Source organism: Tamandua tetradactyla, chromosome 7, assembly GCF_023851605.1.
Source record: "Tamandua tetradactyla isolate mTamTet1 chromosome 7, mTamTet1.pri, whole genome shotgun sequence".
Classification (NCBI taxonomy): domain Eukaryota; kingdom Metazoa; phylum Chordata; class Mammalia; order Pilosa; family Myrmecophagidae; genus Tamandua; species Tamandua tetradactyla.
In genome coordinates this window covers 96,042,953-96,061,242 of record NC_135333.1, presented here as the reverse complement: position 1 = coordinate 96,061,242, position 18,290 = coordinate 96,042,953, and the positions used below count along the sequence as shown (strand labels likewise).

General features: G+C 37.3%; 1 protein-coding gene and 1 pseudogene across 1 annotated transcript; one reads left to right on the top strand and one right to left on the bottom strand.

The window, feature by feature from the left end:
* Nucleotides 1-385: 385 nt before the first annotated feature.
* YARS2 (tyrosyl-tRNA synthetase 2) lies at nucleotides 386-18,176 on the top strand. Its single transcript, XM_077170494.1, has 5 exons — nucleotides 386-1,194; nucleotides 10,412-10,579; nucleotides 14,671-14,826; nucleotides 15,088-15,258; nucleotides 17,617-18,176. Exons 1-5 carry the CDS (start codon nucleotides 410-412, stop codon nucleotides 17,774-17,776), a joined length of 1,440 nt encoding a protein of 479 aa, XP_077026609.1. The 5' UTR covers nucleotides 386-409; the 3' UTR covers nucleotides 17,777-18,176.
* Nucleotides 2,608-3,807, bottom strand: LOC143691668 (heterogeneous nuclear ribonucleoprotein A1-like; annotated as a pseudogene).
* Nucleotides 18,177-18,290: the final 114 nt, after the last annotated feature.

Genomic DNA, 18,290 nt, shown 5'->3' with positions numbered 1-18,290 from the left:
GCTGAAACTGCCCCAAACTAGTTGCCTGTAATTAAAAAAAAATCATAGGGCTTTATGCATTTAATATATGTATTGAATTTTCTGTCGTTATCGTTTGAACAAACTACCACATCCTGGAGTAGCTTACGGATACTGGAGACTGAGATGCGCCCATCCACTCGGGGAACCGTACTACGAAACTGTTTACTTTTCAATGCTCACTTCGTGTATCTCTCGAAGTAGTTAAAACAATTTCTAACCCCCTACAAGTGGTCTTTGCATGGATCCAAGATTTCAAAGAATTTAAGAATCGCTAAGTAACCACCTCACGGGTCTGCGCAGGCAGACCCGCAGCAATCCGAGGAGGCGGGGACTGAGGGGTGGGGCCGAGCCTCTAAGATCCCAGTGTTCCTTTCGTGCCGCCACCAAGATGGCGGCGCCCACACTGCAACGTCTTTCCCGGGGCCAGTGGCTCGGTACCGCTGGTTGGTCATCAGTCGTGTCCTTGGGGCTGATGCGCAAAGCTCACTCGGGCACTCAGGGACTGTTGGCAGCGCAGAAAAAACGGGGCCTGTTCAAGGAGTTCTTCCCAGAAACAGGTACGAACATAGAGCTCCCAGAGCTCTTCGACCGTGGCAGGGTAGGTGACTCTCCCCAGACCATCTACTGTGGCTTCGATCCCACAGCCGACTCGCTTCATGTGGGGCATCTTCTGGCGCTGCTGGGTCTGTTTCATTTCCAGCGAGCTGGCCACAACGTGATCGCGCTGGTTGGAGGCGCCACAGCCCGTCTGGGAGACCCGAGCGGCCGCACCAAGGAGCGCGAGGCGCTGGACGCGGAGCGCGTGCGACTCAACGCGTGCGCCTTGCGCGTAACCCTCGAGAACCTGGCAGCTAATCACCAGCAGCTGTTCGCTGATGGGAGAACCTGGGGCAGCTTTTCGGTGCTAGACAACTCGGCTTGGTACCAGAGACAGCCTCTGGTGGACTTCTTGGCAACATTGGGCGGCCACTTCCGCATGGGCACGCTGCTGAGCCGGCTGAGTGTGCAGACCCGGCTCAAGAGCCCTGAGGGCATGAGCTTGGCAGAGTTCTTATACCAGGTGCTCCAAGCCTATGACTTCTACTACCTTTTCCAGCGTTATGGATGCCGGGTACAGCTGGGAGGATCTGATCAGCTGGGCAACATCATGTCTGGATATGAGTTCATCCACAAGTAAGAGTCTTTTAAACCTTGAAGAAATCCTGAGATAAGATAATTTACTCACGAATAGCCTGTGATATAATATTAAGGCAGTAGAATGATGTCCGGCGCCTCTTCTTTGGTTTATATCCAGTGTTGGTAATGGCTTTAATATCACTGGCTAGTGAGAGCTAAGGGCTGAATTAATGGTATTAAGATTCAGGAACGTGGCGGGCCACGGTGGTTGAGTGGCAGAGTTCTCGCCTGCCATGTCGGAGACCGGGTTTGATTCCCCGTGCCTGCCCATGAAAAAAAAATTAGGGACGTATTCTAAAGCTGTTTAGGAAACAGACCACCAGTCAAGATTCAGATGTTAAGAGAGTTGTGGATTTTATTATATGTTCTGCTTCTCCTAAGTAGTTCTCCATGTGTTTCCGATTTGGAGGAACTGCTTTTGCTTGTTTATACTTGAACTTGACTGAGCTTACTTGCATAGCTTGCATAGCCTTTGATTTGGCTCTATCCCTTCCGTAAATCTAGTGTTAAGTCCTTGGTTAGCATCGCAAAAAATTTTTTTCTCTCCCCCTCCAAGTATTTGGCAAGGAATGCAGTTTTTTGTTTCATAATCTACTTCTAAAAAGATGTATTTGGTAACATTCAGGTATTCAGATATATTCAGCGTGAGACTTCCAACTGTTATTTTTTAACATTGATTTGACTATTTGGGGACCCCTTGTCAAATGAATTTGAGGATTGGCTTTTATATTTCTGCAAAAAAAGGCTGCTGGAATTTTGATAACAATTGTTTTGAATCTATAGATCACTTTAGGTACTACTGACTTCTCTTTTAACATTTTTTTCAAGATGATATCAAATTGTTTAGTGATTACACATGATAATGGATGACATAAAAGCTCATTTCCCGTCTATAATTTTAATCTGGTTCCATTATTCAATTTAGATATATTGCATAGGATGTGCCATATCATTTTTATAACCAAAGGAAATTCTGTAAGTTTGATTGGGTGACCCTTTTTAGTGATGAACTCCAGGTAACAACCCCGTAGCTTTCAGATGAACTATGCCAAGGTTTCTGAAGACAAAAAGGCTTCTTTGCCCACAAGCAGTCTTCTAAGATCATAAATGAATTTTGAATGGAACCTGGCATCACCCTGAAGGAAATCTAACATCACACTGTTGGGGCAGTTTATCAGGATGGCTTCTGAGTAGATTAACTTTACACAGCACATTTTTAAAAAGACACATTTACTCAGCATCATGATCAGACTATTACATTTAGCAATCAACTACATGGGTGCAAAAAATAATCCGCATTAAAACCCTTTGTTGGACTGCTTTACACTTACCACAGATAGGAACTAAAATAGCCTCTTATACAATTAGTCACAAATACAATCCTCATGTTTTTCTGCCCATACACCTGAGTATTGTCTAAAACATCTTTTTTATAGCAGTTAAGCCCTGCCACCACTGTGCTTGACCGAGTTCACAACTCTGTTGTAACCTGTAGCTTCTCTGTCACTTCTGTGGCTTTCCTCTCCTGTTAAACTTTGTTTCCTGGAAATAATTAAAACCTTCTGCCACTGCTGTAGCTGCTGCTGCTGCTGGAACCACCATAACCACCTTGGTTTCGTGGTTTGACAAAGTACTGGCCTCCATCACCATAAGGGCTAGAACTTCTGCCTCCAAAGTTTCCTCTCTCCATCCATCCAAATTTGAAGATTGATTGTTGTTATTGCCCAAATCAGTGTAGCTTCCGCCACCTCCAAAATTACTTCCATCATTACCAGATCCATTACAGCCATCCCTGCTGCCACCCCATCCACCACCACCTTGGCTGCCACTAAAGGCACCACAACCTGCTAAGTTTCCTCCACCACCAAAGTTGTCATTCCCACCAAAACCACCTCCACAACCACTATCAGAATTTCAAGAACCACCTCGACTTCTTTGGCTGGATGAAGCACTAGCCATCTCTTGCTTAGACAGGGCTTTCCTTACTTCACAGTTGTGGCCATTCACAGTATGGTATTTCTGAATGACAGTCTTATCCACCAAGTCATAGTCATCAAAGTTACAGATACAAAGCTCTCTTCTTGCCACTGCCTCAGTCAGTCATGATTTCAATCACTTCATTTTTCCCATACTGCTTAAAATAATCTCTTTGGTGATGCTTTTCAGTATCTTCTTTAACACCACCAACAAAGATCTTTTTCACAGTTAAGTGGGCCCCTGGTCTTTGAGAGTCTTCTCTTGAGACAGCCCTCTTTGGTTCCACAACTCTTCCATCCACTTTATGTGGTCTTGCATTCATGGCTACATCTAACTCCTCCACACTGGCATAGGTGACAAACTCAAAGCCTCTGAAGCGTTTGGTGTTTGGATCTCTCGTTACCACATAGTGAGTGTTCCCCATTGCTCAGAATGGCTTTTCAGACTCTCATCAATTGTTTCAAATCTTAACCCTTCAATGAAGAGCTTCCACAGCTTATTCAGGCTCTTTAGGAGACTATGATTTGGACATGACAGCAGTGGGAGGAAAGACTTTAATGAAACTTCCTCAGCAGCATCCATGAGCGGAAAGGAGTAGACTAACAAAACTATCTCTTTTTTTTAGCATTTTTTTGTGAAATATAATATTTATATAGAAAACTAATACATTTCAAAGTACAGTTTAACAAGTAGTTATAGAGCAAAGTATAGTATGGATTACAATTCCACAATTTCACGTATTTCCTTCTGGCTGTTCTAATACACTAGAAACTAAAAAATACCTATATAATGATTCAGTAATCATAATCATTTGTTAAATCCTAATTTCTCTGTTACAGCTCCTCTCTCTCATTTGATCATTCTCACAATCTTCAGGGATATTTAGGCAGTGACCATTCTAACTTCTTCATGTTGAAAAGGGATGTTGACAAGGGATGTTGACATTATGAGGTAGGGGGAATACAACTGGTTGATGTTCTGGAAGGGGTCCCTCTGAGTTTCAAGGCTTATCTGGCATTAGAAGAATCTAGAGGCTTTAAGTTTCTGAAAAATAAACAATAATAAAACTTTTATAGAGTCTCAGATAGAGTCCTTGGTTTTCTTTAAGGTTTTCAGGAATACTATTGGTTAGGTCTTGGCAATTTGTAATATCTGGCTGAAGCTTTTATAAGAGTAATCTCCAGAATGACTTCTTGACTCTATTTGAAATCTCTTAGCCAGTAAAACTTTATTTTGTTACATTTATTTTCCCCCTTTGGCCTAGCAGGCATTCTCTGTTTATATTTAGATTTATTTCCTGTAAACAACACCATTATTTGCACTTTAAAATTCACATGGAATCACGGTCAATATTTAGGATGTTTACATTCCAATTCAGCATCATTCTCTGTAGATTGAAGGTGTAAGTGGTTAAGACTGAGCATTTATTTACTTTTCTGATGTCTTGGCACAATTCCTGATTTCTAAAATATAAAAGCACAGGTTTAAATTGGCTCTTCAGTATTGCAGAATCATGATATTCTGCTCTTGGTGTAAAGTTTACATTAAGCATTATTTATAGGATGAAAGCCAAAGCACAGACTTTAAAAAGCTATCTTCATAAATTAGCAGGAGGATGATAAGCAGTGGATTTTAATGAGCAGAGTCAAGATTATTAGTTTGAACAACCCTCCTTGGAGGAGGAGACAAGTGTTGTATGATGAAGAACTTCCTCTGAACCACCAATATCTCACGTTTAGGGGTTTATTCTGTAAGAATCCAGGATGGGACATCTCTTTTCTGCTCAACCCATGGAATCTAAATTAAAATACAACTTAGTTGGCAGTTTTCCAGTATGATCTGGGCACTGATGGGCACAAAAGCACAAGGACAGTCAAAGACTGGCAGCTTTCATTGGGGCATGACTGACCTCGGAAGAATGAAGACTTTTGGTTGGGTAAAAGCACATCCAAACTTAGATGAGTGACATCTTTGTATATAATATTATAAAGATCTGATAGGGATTCACTTTTCAGCAGCTAGAATCTGGAAATTATACATGAATGGCTATGCCACCTCCGAGTATCACAGTATATCTCTGCTTTGGACCTGATACACATACCTTAAACAATCAAAACAACATGACTTCTCATTCTTGAACCCCTGAAGGAGTTCTGAGAGTTATTATTTAAGTACAAGCAAAGCTCTTTACTTCACATTGACAGTTCAATTCTGATTTGACTGGAAAATTATACGTAAAAAAATAAATACACTAAATACACACACACACACACCCCTCACTCTAAACTGAACACTGGGTTAATAGTTACCAGCATCCCAATATAGTACATGAAAAAAAGAACCTTTCTCCCTTTCCACCAAAGTGCATGCCTATCTTGAAACGTATTGTAGAATTGCTAGCAGGCATTCTTGCTCCCATGATAGCATGGCTAGGCTCATCCCTGGGAATTATGTCCCACATTGCCAGGGAGACTTTCACCCCTGGAAATCATGCCCCCAATAAGGGGGGAGGGTAATGAGTTTATTTGCAGAGTTTGGCTTAGTAAGGCTACATCTGAGCAACAAAAGAGGTTCTTTGGGAGTTTCTATAAGTGTTTTAGGTGTTTCTATAAGTATGCTTAGGTTACCATTATAGAAATAAATTTTATAAAGCCAGCCTCAATATCAAGGGCTTGGTTTCTTAAATTGGGAGTCCTCAGTGCTTGGAGAGAATATTAGGAATTTCCCAGGTGGGGAAATTTAATAGTTCCTTATTTTTCCTCCAGTCTCATGGACTTTGCAAATATATATATTTAAAATTTTTTATTAATAAAACCAATCAACGTACAATATGAACATTCTTTTTTCCATCACATAATTGTATATTCATCATCATGATCTTTTCTTAGAACATTTGCATCAATTCAAAAAAAGAAATAAAAAGAAAACAGAAAAAAAATTCATACATATCATACCCCTTACCCTTCCCTTTCATTGATCACTAGCATTTCAATCTAAATTTATTTTAACATTTGTTCCCCCTATTATTTATTTGTATTCCATATGTTTTACTTGTCTGTTTATAAGGTAGATAAAAGGAGCATCAGACACAAGGTATTCACAATCACACAGTCACATTGTGAAAGCCATATCATTATACAATCATCTTCAAGAAACATGGGCTACTGGAACACAGCTCTAAATTTTCAGGCAGTTCCCTCCAGCCTCTCCATTACCTCTTGACTAACAACATATCTATAATGCGTAAGAATAACCTCCAGGATAACCTCTGGACTCTGTTTGGAATCTCTCAGCCATCAATACTTTATTTTGTTTCATTTTGCTCTTCCCCCTTTTGGTCGAGAAGATTTTCTCAATCCCTTGATGCTGTGAGTATCAACTCATTCTAGTATTTCTCTCCCATGTTACCAGGAAGGTCCACACCCCTGGGAGTCATATCCCACGTAGACAGGGGGAGGGCAGTGAGTTTGTTAGTTGTGTTGGCTGGAGAGAGAGGCCACATCTGAGCAACAAAAGAGGTTCTCTTGGGGGTGACTTAGGCCTAATTTTAAGTAGGCTTGACCTATCCTTTGTGGGGTTAAATTTCATATGAACAAACCCCAAGATTGGGGGCTCAGCCTGTTGCTTTGGTTGTCCACATTGCTTGTGAGAATATCAAGAATTCAACTAGTGAAGTTGAATTTTCCCTCTTTCTCACCATTCCCCAAAGGGGACTTTGCAAATACTTTTTTATTCACTGTTCAAATCACTCTGGGATTTATTGGGGCATCAGAAATCTCATGCCCTACTCAAGCTTCCATGTACTTATGGTGTTCAATTTGTCTACATAAATTATATTAAGAAATGCACTAGTCAAAATATGAATTTTGTACCAAATAAACATTTTTTGCTTTAATCTCACACATAGGTTAAAATTTTAAAATATTAATTACCATCTATTTTCAACATCATGCAGTAATGACATTCCTTTGTTCTTCTTCATACAAAAACATTTTTAAAATTTGTACATTTAACCTTGTCAACAGATGAGAGGAACATATGGAATAAAAATAAATGATAGGGGGAACAAATGTTAAAATACATTTAGTTTGAAATGCTAGTGATCAATGAAAGGGATCAGTAAGGGGTATGGCATGTAAAATTTTTTTTCTTTGTTATATTTTTCTGTTGTCTTTTTATTTCCTTTTCTGAATTGATGCTAATGTTCTGGGAAATGATCATGATGATGAATATGCAACTATGTGATGATATTGTGAATTGCTGAGTGTATGTGTTGGGAATGTTTGTTTCTTGTAATTTTTTTTTAATTAATAAAAAATTTTTAAAAAATTTGTACATTTAGTCACTATCATTATACACTCTAGGCATTCCTAGATTATACCATCTCAGTCTTTATCATCTATCTTTCTTTCTGATTTCATTTGTGCCCCCAGCCCTCCTCCCTCTTATCATTTTCCCATTCAGCTTCATTCAGTGTTTTAACATAATTGTTTAACAGGTAGTATTGTGCTATCCATTTCTGAGTTTTTACAATCTGTCCTGTTGCATAATCTGTATCCCTTCAGCTCCAATTATCCAATATCTTACCCTATTTCTATCTCCTAATGGTTTCTGTTACCAATGAAATTCTCCAAGTTTATTCACTAATGTCAGTTCATATCAGTGAGACCATACGGTATTTGTCCTTTTGTTTTTGGCTAATCTCACTCAACATAATGTCCTTAAGGTCCATCCATGTTGTTGCATACTGTGCTGGTTTGAAAGGATGTATGTCCCCTAGAAAAGCCATGTTTTAATCCTAATCCCATTTTGTAAAGGCAGCCATTTCTTCTAATCCCTATTCAACATTGTATGTTTGAAACTGTAATTAGATCATCTCCCTGGAGATGTGATGTAATCCAGAGTGGTTTAGGTGACAACATGTCTCCACCCATTTGGGTGGGTCTTGATTAGTTTCTGAAGTCCTATAAAAGAAGAAAGATCTTGGGGACTGGAGATTCAGAGACAGCGGAGCAGAACGACATAGCCACAGGAAGCAGAGAGCCCACAAGCCAGCGACCTTTGGAGATGAAGAAGGAAAATGCCTCCCGGGGAGCTTCATGAAACAGGAAGCCAGGAGAGAAAGATAGCAGATTATGCCTTGCTGGCTCTATGCCCTTCCAGCCGAGAGTAACTTGTGACTGCGTTTGCCATGTGCCTTCCACTTGAGAGAGAAACCCTGAACTTCATTGGCCTTGAACCAAGGTATCTTTCCCTGGATGCCTTAGATTGGACTTCTATAGACTTGTTTTAATTGCGACATTTTCTCCGCCTTAGAACTGTGAACTAGCAATTTATTAAATTCCCCTTTTTAAAAGCCGTTCCATTTCTGGTATATTGCACTCTGGCAGCTAGAAATCTAGAACACATACTTCATAACTTTATTGTCTTACAGCTGCATAATATTCCATTGTATGTATGTACCACATGACTTATCAAAGATCAGTTGTCCATAGATGAGAGGGTCTATATCTGAACACTCTATTCTATTCCATTGATCAGTGCAAATATATTCTTATTGTCTGCCCAAAATACTCTGGACTGAATCATAGTGTTACTTTAAGCCATACAGAAAGAACCTCTGATCTCACTCTGTTCTAGGCTCCATGTGTTCTAGGCCCCACGTATTTAGTTTGTCGAAATAAACAGGTCAGACTGGTTAGGTTATTAGACAGCGTGCTACCGAAAATTAAAATTTTAGACAGAATAATCTTTTCCTTTCATCTTGCAGAACTTGAAGCTTTGAAATATAGACAGTGTCATCCTTTACCCTGTATTCTGATTTACCTTAGACTATTTACTTAACAATCTCAAATCTTCTTATGCATGAACACAGGTGTTTTTCATTTAGGTCTTCTTTAATTTCTTTCAGTGTTGGTTTGTTGTTTTCAGTGTGCAAGTCCTTCACCTCCTTGGTTAAATTTACTCCTAGATATTTTATTCTTTTAGAGGCTATGGTAGGTGGAATAGTTTTTATTTTTAATTTCCATTTCAAATTGTTCATTGTTGGGTTATAGAAATACAGCTGACTTTTTTTGTGTGCTAATCTTGTAGCCTGCAACTTCCTAAATTTATTAGCTCATTAATTTTCTTGTTGATTTTTTTTGGGTTTCTACCTTAAAGGATCACGTCACCTGCAAATTTAGATAATTTTACTTTTCCCTTTCCAGTTGGATGCCTCTTATTTGTTTTTCTTGCTTAATTGCTCTGGCAAGAACTTATAGTACGATATTGAATTAGCAGTGGTGAATGGGGGCTTCCTTGTCTTGTACCTCACCTTAAGGAGAAAGTGTTCAGTCTTTCGCCATTGAGTATGTTAGATGAGTTTTTCAGTTATGTCCATTATGATGTTGAGGAAGTCTTCTATGCCTAGTTTTCTGAGTGTATCTATCATGAAAAGATATTGGATTTTGTCACATGCCTTTTCTGCATCACTTGGGATGTTCATGTGTTTGGGGTTTTTTTCTCCATCATTCTGTTAATGATGTAGTATATTACATTGATTAATTTTTTTATGTTGAACCACCCTTGCAGTAATGTAGATTTTAATTTTCTTGAAAGAGATGGCACACAGGGCTAGGCCATGTGCCACAATGTAAAATGTTTTTTTAATGGTTAAATCCCTTAAGAAAATCTCTTTTTTTTAAGAACATCTCTTTTATTGTCTCTTTTTGGCTCCTCTATTGCCATTTTTCTCTTCCTTCCCACCCAACCTATGTAAGTCTCTAGTCCCTAGTTAAGCAGCACTTCCCTTTGGCTTGCCTATAGCCACTGCAGTTGCAGGGAAGATGACAAATGCTAAAATAGAGCTGAGTAGGGAGTGGTGACAGCACATATGTAGGGCAAATAATCCAGATTTAGGAGGTCAGGTATGTTTTCTGATTTGGGGAACTGCTTTTGTGTATACCTCAAGGTAAATGCCTCAAGAGGCCTTTGCTTTAGCTCTGCATCCTCCATGAGTCTAGTTTCTTTAATGGAGCATAAAACACCTTTCAAAGTTTCTTTTCTAAGAAGCTTATTTTCTCGTTAATTCATATTAACCTCTTGGGAGAATATAAATTAATTAGAAAGCAAGTATACCTGCAACAAAGATAAAGTGAATTTTTCAATAAGATGCCAGACAAATATTAAAGGTGAATAGTGGAATCTACCACTAGTTGTGAGAAACACGTAATGAAAAGTTCTTCTTTATGCATAGGATGACTGGGGAAGATGTATTTGGAATCACTGTCCCTCTAGTTACAAGTACAACCGGAGCAAAGCTGGGAAAGTCTGCTGGCAATGCTGTTTGGCTAAACAGAGATAAGACATCTCCATTTGAATTGTATCAATTCTTTATCAGGCAACAAGATGATTCTGTAGAAAGGTAAGTTCTTAATAATATATTGAGTAAAATGAGCTTTGTAAGCTTATAATTTCAACTTTTGATTCTCTATGTACCTGTATTAGGGTTCTCCAGATAAACCAATAGGATACATGTATGTATGTATGTATGTATATGTGTGTACATTTTAGGATATTTATTATGGGAATTGGCTCACAGAACTTTGGGGATTGGCAAGTCCAAGTTCCATAGGGCAGGCTGCAAGCTGGGCACTCCAAAGGTTTTCACTGAAATCCCCCAGGAGAAGCACATTGATTGAAGTAGAGATAGAAATTCTTCCTTCTTACACTGAAATCATCAGTTCTCCTTTAAAGGCCTTCAACTGATTGGATGAGTCTTCTCTCATTGTTGAAGGGAATCTCAGTTGATTGTAGATGTAATCAGCCATAGATAAAATCAACTTACTGATGATATATATCCATGAAATACCCTTACAATAATAATCAGGCCCTTGCTTCCTTGACCAAACAACAGGACACCATAACCTAGCCAAGTTGACACATGATCTTAATCATCACAGTATTTTTTTATTTTATTTTATTTATTTATTTTTGTGGGGCAGGTACCGGGAATTGAACCCAAGTCTCTGGCATGGCAGGCAAGAACTGTGCCTGCTGAGCCACCGTGGCCCACCCTGTCACAGTATCTTAATAGTTTCTTTTTCTTTACTTAGAGACTAATTAAGGCATTTACCATAAAACATCACAAAACACTGCATTCTAAAGAACAGATAAGAAATTACAAAAAGCAGAAAACCACTTTGTTTGCCAGAAACTTAGAACCAATTTTGTGTCCACATTGTGTCTACCCAGCATTTAGGGCTTTATCACTCATATAACCTCCTGATTTTTTTGCTTTTATCTTAAATTTGACAATGCTTGTTTTCTCTGTGCCTCAGAATTCCTGTTTTGGTAATGGGACATAAAATCCCTTTTATGTTTTTTAAAGTTCCTTTTGAAAAAGGTTTATCGGCAACAAAGAGAAAGTGAGAAGTTTTCAAAGAAGTATCATTTTTGATACTACTGTATCTTTAAAAATCTTCAGGAATAACTGTAAAAAAATTTTTTTTAATGTTTGAGACCTTCCTGAAAATAAAAGACCTACATAAAATGGAAAGTTTTACCATATCCGTGGTATAGAAATATACCAGTCCTACTTAATTGACCCACATTTTCAGTGCGATCCCAACCATATCTAAACAGGTATTTTTTTGTGGGTGTGTGTAACTTGACAAGCTCATTCTAAAATTTACATTTAAAAGGGCTAAGATTGGCTAAGACATTCTTGAAGAACAGAGTAGAAGATGTTTTATTAAAAACCACAGTAATGGGCAGACCACAGTGACTCAGCAGGCACAGTTCTCTCCTGCCATGCCAGAGACCCGGGTTTGATTCCTGGTGCCTGCCCATGCAAAAAAATAAAATAAAATAATAAATAAATAAATAAAAACTACAGTAATTTAGAAGTTTTTTTTTTTAAGTGCAAGGCAAAGTATAAAGCTAAAGAGACCAGTGGTACAGATCAGAGAGTCCGTGATCTCTTATACATATGGTCACTTGATCTCTGACAAAGGTGGCACTGTAGATCAGTGAAGTAAAACAGTCTTTTCAATAAATATTGCTTGGATATTTGGATATCCATGTGGAAAAAAAAAGACTTAACCCGTACCTCACACTGTACCCAAAAATCAGTTCCAGGTTGACTGCAGTTCTAAATGTGAAAGACAAAACAACAAAGTTTTCAGAAGTTAATATAGGAAAATATCTTCATGACTTTGAAACAGGGAAAGCTTGTTAAACAGTACACAAAAGGAAAAAATAAATTAGACTAAATTAAAATTAAGATTTACTGTTCATCAAAAGTCACCACTGGGGGCTGGGCCTCGCAGGTGAGCAGGTATTTGTGGTTCCCTGGAACGATGTTCTGCTGAGAGCCCAGCACAGGCAGCGGCAGTCTGCAGGGCCTGGACTTGGACACAGGCAGCTGTAGTGATTTGGTGGAGCAACTGGATGCACTGGTGAAGGACATGGTAGTGGTTTTCCTCAGGGGGGTGCTGGAGCAAATCCAGTGTGGCTTCAGCAATGCTGTGGTACAGATCTGGTGTCTGAGACTTCGCAGCCTACAACGTGCTGAATGACCCCGAGCTCCGGCAAGGCATTAAAGAGTATTCCATCTGACCCACCATCCTGCAAGTGTACCTCAATGGCGAGTTTGTGGGTGGCTCCTGACATTCTTCTGCAGATGCGTTAGAATGGGGACCTGGTGGAAGAACGGAAAAAGCTGGGGATCCGCTCCGTCCTTTTAGATAAAAAGAAAGACCAAGATTCAAAGTTAGGGTAGCATGGATCCTCCCTGAGCAGAACCTTCCATTTTCAGAATAGGAGGCTGTTAGTTCAAGGACTTACTGCCAGAGGAGCCTTATTGATTTTGGGTTTTGTGAAGATGGCAACAGCTTGCACTAATTCTTCAGGTCTGTGAGCAGTTGGGTGATTTTAGTTTGTCTGGTATTTGGGCTAAGAATATTCTATAGTGAATTACAACCCCTGCACTGTAATAATTCAGTGTTGTACTATGATATTGCTGTAAACGAAATTTGTTTTTATGTCATTCACTCTTTGCCTGATTCAGGAGTAAAACTAGGAGTTTTTGGATCGCCATTGACGGCTCCTCTGCAAGTGAGTTAGTCTGCAAAGATAATATATCTCCCAATTTTATAACGTTTTCTGTTAAGGAAATGATGGATAAGGAAGGAAATGTTATAGTCAGGGTGAGGTTTTTAAAAAATTAATGGCCAACACAGGGATACAATGAGTGAGTTATTCATTCTGAATAGCAAGCAGTAAGGCTGTAAGGATTTTTCTTGCCTGCAACCTTTTGTTTTTCTGAATTGAATGATTGTTATATTCTGTAAACTTGCCCAAAGAATTGCCATAAAAAAAGTTACCATTGAAAGTAGAAGATATTTTCAAACATGTCAGAGACAGAGCTTATGTTCAAATTAATATTAAGAATTTCTGTAAATCAATAAGAAAGAAACAAAAGCTGTGGTGAGAATGTTCCAAGGTAAAGAGAGAGTTAACTGATAGACCACTTTTGGAAAAATGGTTAGCAGTACATATTGAAGCTGAATACATACATGACCCACCAGTTCCTCTTCTGGGTACATGCCCAACAAAAATTAGTACAAGAGCATTATATGCAGGAATATTCAGAGCAGCATTATTAGTAATTGTCCAGAAGCAGAAATAACTTCATTTCCACAGTAAAATAAATACATTATGAAATATTCATATCATGGAATGCAGTACACATTCAGCTGCATGGATGAACTTCTTAAACATAAATTATGTGACAAACCAGATGCAAAAATATATTTATGATTCTATTTATAGAAAGTCTAAAAACAGGCAAAATTAAGTGATATTGTTTAGGGAGGCAAAATGAGATGATAAAAGTATAAAGAAAAACAAAGAAGTGATAACCATAAAAGGGAAACTAGAGGTTAATTTGGAGGGGGGATGTGGGTTTGTGAAACTTTGGGCTTCCTTGGGTGGCAAGGTTGTATTTTTTGTTGAGGTGACAGTTATGTAAGTGTTTACTATATAATTTATTTAGCTACAAATTTATGATTTACACACTTTTCTATGTGTTATTTCACCAAAGAACAGATTTAAAAGAGGATACATAGGGAATATTATTTATGTAAATTTGCAAATCACACTGTTCTTCTTGTCTGTGGATACAACATACACATAGCAGTATGAAAACATGCTTGGCAAAGATGCACACAAATTTATAGTAGTGGTTATCTCAGAGGGCAAAAAGGGGAATGTCATAGAACTACAGCCTCCATGTACATGTACCTATACTGTTTATTTCTTTAAAAATTTAAAAAAAGGAAAGATCTGGTTGGGCATGCATGGGTGTCTGTTATTATTTTCTGTACATTTCTATGTGTTGTATACTTAAGAATAATATTTTTTAAAGAAAGCAGCATGTTCTTTAAAGTGTAAAGGGGCTGGAGATAAAAATTGAGTATATGATATAAATATATTTCATTTTTTGTCCTTAAGGTACCTGAAGCTCTTCACTTTTCTACCCCTTCCAGAGATTGACCACATAATGCAACTGCATCTCAAAGAGCCAGAAAAGCGGGTTCCCCAGAAACGACTGGCCTCAGAAGTAACAAAGCTTGTTCATGGGCGAGAAGGGCTGGAATCTGCTAAAAGGTAAACTTTTAGAATAAGGAATACTTGATAAAGTCATTTAGCTGACAAGGATTGTTGGTGTTTTACTTAAATACTTAAAATAGTTCCTGTTTATTGGAAAGATTGTCCTGAAGTAAGTTTATAAATTATAAAAGATAGATGTAACAGTTTAAAACTTTTCAGTCTGGAACATACCGGGCACTCCATAATTGATTATTGGTATAATAACATGTATTTTAATAAACACTCAGATGATTTGACTCTCAAAATGTGTGTTTTCAGGTGTACACAAGCCCTTTATCATAGTAGCATAGATGCACTGGAAGTCATGTCTGATCAGGAGTTAAAAGAATTGTTTAAAGAAGCTTCATTTTCTGAATTAGTTCTCGACCCTGGAACAAGCATTCTGGATACATGCCGCAAAGCAAATGCCATTCCAGATGGTCCACGAGGGTAAGATTATTTAACATTTAGATTCACAATTCAGCATTAAATGTTAGAGTTTACAGCATGTGTTTTCAGAGAGGGTATCTTCCTGATAATTATTTTTTATTTTTTTAAATTTATTTTATTTATTAAACATACAAACACAAACATTCTTACCATACGATCATTCCATTTTACATATATAACCCGATGATGTTTTAATGACATCTTTCTCCTTACAGAAGTTAGGTTAGTCAGAATAATGTGAAAACTAAGAGTAGTTACTGTTGAAAATACTTTAAATAATGTATTTTCTATAAAATACAGTATTACTGTACTGTCTCTCATTAAGTCTAGCCCAGTCTATTTTTCCCCTGGCACTGGAAGAGGCTTGCGTTTAAGAGACTTCATTTGTCAGTATATATACTGGGATCAGTCAGTTGTGGTCACATTTTTGAGAAGACTGTAGGAACTATTTCATAACCAAACTATTTAAAATATTAGTTGAATTTCTGAAAATGAAGTAAAATAATCATATGATTTCACCTTCAAAAGACTATTATAAACTACATCTTATTTCCCTTGAGAATTGTTTTTCTTATTTAGGCAGTGGGGAAAATATTTTAATCCCTCAATTATGTATTATTAAGGAATAAGGTATTCCACAGAAAATATCTTGCCATATAATTGATGCTTTTCCATTTGTAAGTGAACAGTGTGATATAAAAGGAAAAAGTAATGGTTAAATAGAAGACCTAGGTATCTCATGTACAGGAGTTCAAGCATAAGTCAGTGAGGTATTAGCCCATGGCCTTCATTATGAGTGGCATTTATTACCTTATTGTGGCTGTTTTCTTTCCATTGCTTTGGATTATTTGGTTTATTATCCTAAAGATCCCTAGATTAATTTGTATTTATAGGGCATCCCTTATTACCTCCTTCTCTACTTTACTGATTTTCTAATATACTGGTTTATTTAATATGCACTGAATTTAAGGGTGGTGTCATACACTTACTCTACAGTACGGCCCTGGTTCTAAGAATTTCATCTAGGTGGAAATATTTTTCATTTCCTCCTGAACTTTGCTAGTGGTTTGTTTACTAATACTGAAAGTTTTATGGCTAGCTAAGATAACACCCTATTTAATTGAACCAGTGTTCTAAGTAATACTGACTTTTTTTTAGATTTAAATTGTTATAAGCTAAATAGGATTGGTTTGCACATTGAAACAAAAAGTAGAAGGTGACTGAAACTGTAGCAAACTGCCTAGAAATCAGTCCTAAAAGAAGGAAATCTGTTCTTAAATAGAAAATTTTTTATGAATCATTTTATTAAATTATGTAAAATAGTAGTTTCTTAATTTCATTTGGTAACATAGTCAGGTAAGAGAAACCCAGAATTTGCCTTTCATGAAGACTTCCAGGGCCTTTCATGTTTTAGCTCTCTTTTCGTCAGTCTTATCTCTTTTCTAGTCCTGTTTGTGAAGGCAACTGCTACTCTCTCTCCCTGTCAATGTAGTTGTCACTTTCAGGAAAATTTCTGACACCACCCACCGTGCCTGTACAGCTGCTTTTCCTCTGTCTTTATAGCATTTCACTTTCGAATGTGTTGTAATTGTTCATTTTTATGTCAGGTTATCTCCAACAGTTTCCAATACTATTTATATTTAGCAATGTAAAAACTAAATATGAGAGCTAGTAAAAGCTCTGTAAATATGTATGGAATAAATTGGATAATGTAAATAAATTCAGCAAAACCTATTTTGTTAGTAATCTACAATTTAATAGAGCAGCTACTGATTTTCCATTTCTCAGACTGACCAGCTTCATTTTTAAGAAAAATGTGCTTTTATTTCAACAAACAAAATTTGTTATTTGCATAGGCTTGGGATATAATCTGCAGTGACATACTAGTTTCATAAGCAAGTTTTTTAACGTTTACTGTATTTAACACTATAATTGTGTCTTTATCTCTCACGAGATTACTGATTATAAAAGTATTGTAATCCTCTTTCATTTTTAAAGTTTCTATGATTTTGTTTTTTAAATTTTTTAAGGGGGAAGCAATCTACGTGATCCTCCATTGTCCTATTCAATTCCTTTTTAAGCAACTACCAATGAATAGTTCTAGCCAGAGCTGTGAGATTTTCCAGTTATTCTTCTCCACTAAAAACAAAACCTTACATGTCATGCTTCATATCTACTCCTTTAGAAAACCATAAAGGGAAAAAAGAATCTAGAAGAATTAAACATGAAGGTAACAATCAGTGCTAAATGGTTTCAATTGGAGAGCCTCTAAAGTATAAGTAATATAATGGTGTGTATTTTCTCGGAATAGATAAGCCATGATTGGATTTATCTAGTTACTCATATTTCTATTTTTAGGTATCGGATGATAACAGAAGGCGGAGTCAGTATAAATCACAGACAAGTAACAAATCCCGAGAGTGTTTTAGTTATTGGACAACATATTCTCAAGAATGGACTTTCATTACTTAAAATAGGGAAAAGGAATTTCTACATTATAAAATGGCTTCAACTATGATGAAAAATCCTGGTTGTTTAACCAAATTTTGTCCATCATTCATTCTCAAGACATAAAAGCTTGGCTCCAGAACTTAGACCTTCATGAAGCAAATCAGTAAAACAGAATGGAGTATATTCTAGGCCTCACTGAGTAATTTTTATCATTTATATAGGTTGGTTAATAAATAAGGTGGTCATGTAATGATAGAATATTTTATTTCCAGATCAACAAACATGAAGGCATGAGTAGAAAACCATCATTTTCAGGATTAATCTTTTTATAAAAATTATTCTTCATGAAATAATTAAATGCTGTCTATCCTACCTGACCTAACCTTCTTGTTTTCCTTATTGAAATGATGAGGAGAAACAATAAAAGGAGTAGTATAAAAAATTGTGGGTATTTTTATATCAGATACAGAGTACTGTATGTGTTTGTCATTCTTAAACCAGTAGCACCTCTAGTGTCCACGTTAAAAACAGGAAATCTACTATTGGAAAATAGTAAATTTCCACTGTTTTTGTTCTTTAGG

What these genes read in the sequence shown, in the direction of transcription:
- YARS2 (XM_077170494.1), top strand. Translation starts at nt 410, where the DNA reads ATGGCGGCGCCCACACTGCAACGTCTTTCCCGGGGCCAGTGGCTCGGT. An exon ending in CAAGATGATTCTGTAGAAAG is followed by an intron (nt 10,580 to 14,670) that starts GTAAGTTCTTAA and finishes TTTGTCCTTAAG; the next exon opens with GTACCTGAAGCTCTTCACTT. An exon ending in GGGCTGGAATCTGCTAAAAG is followed by an intron (nt 14,827 to 15,087) that starts GTAAACTTTTAG and finishes GTGTGTTTTCAG; the next exon opens with GTGTACACAAGCCCTTTATC.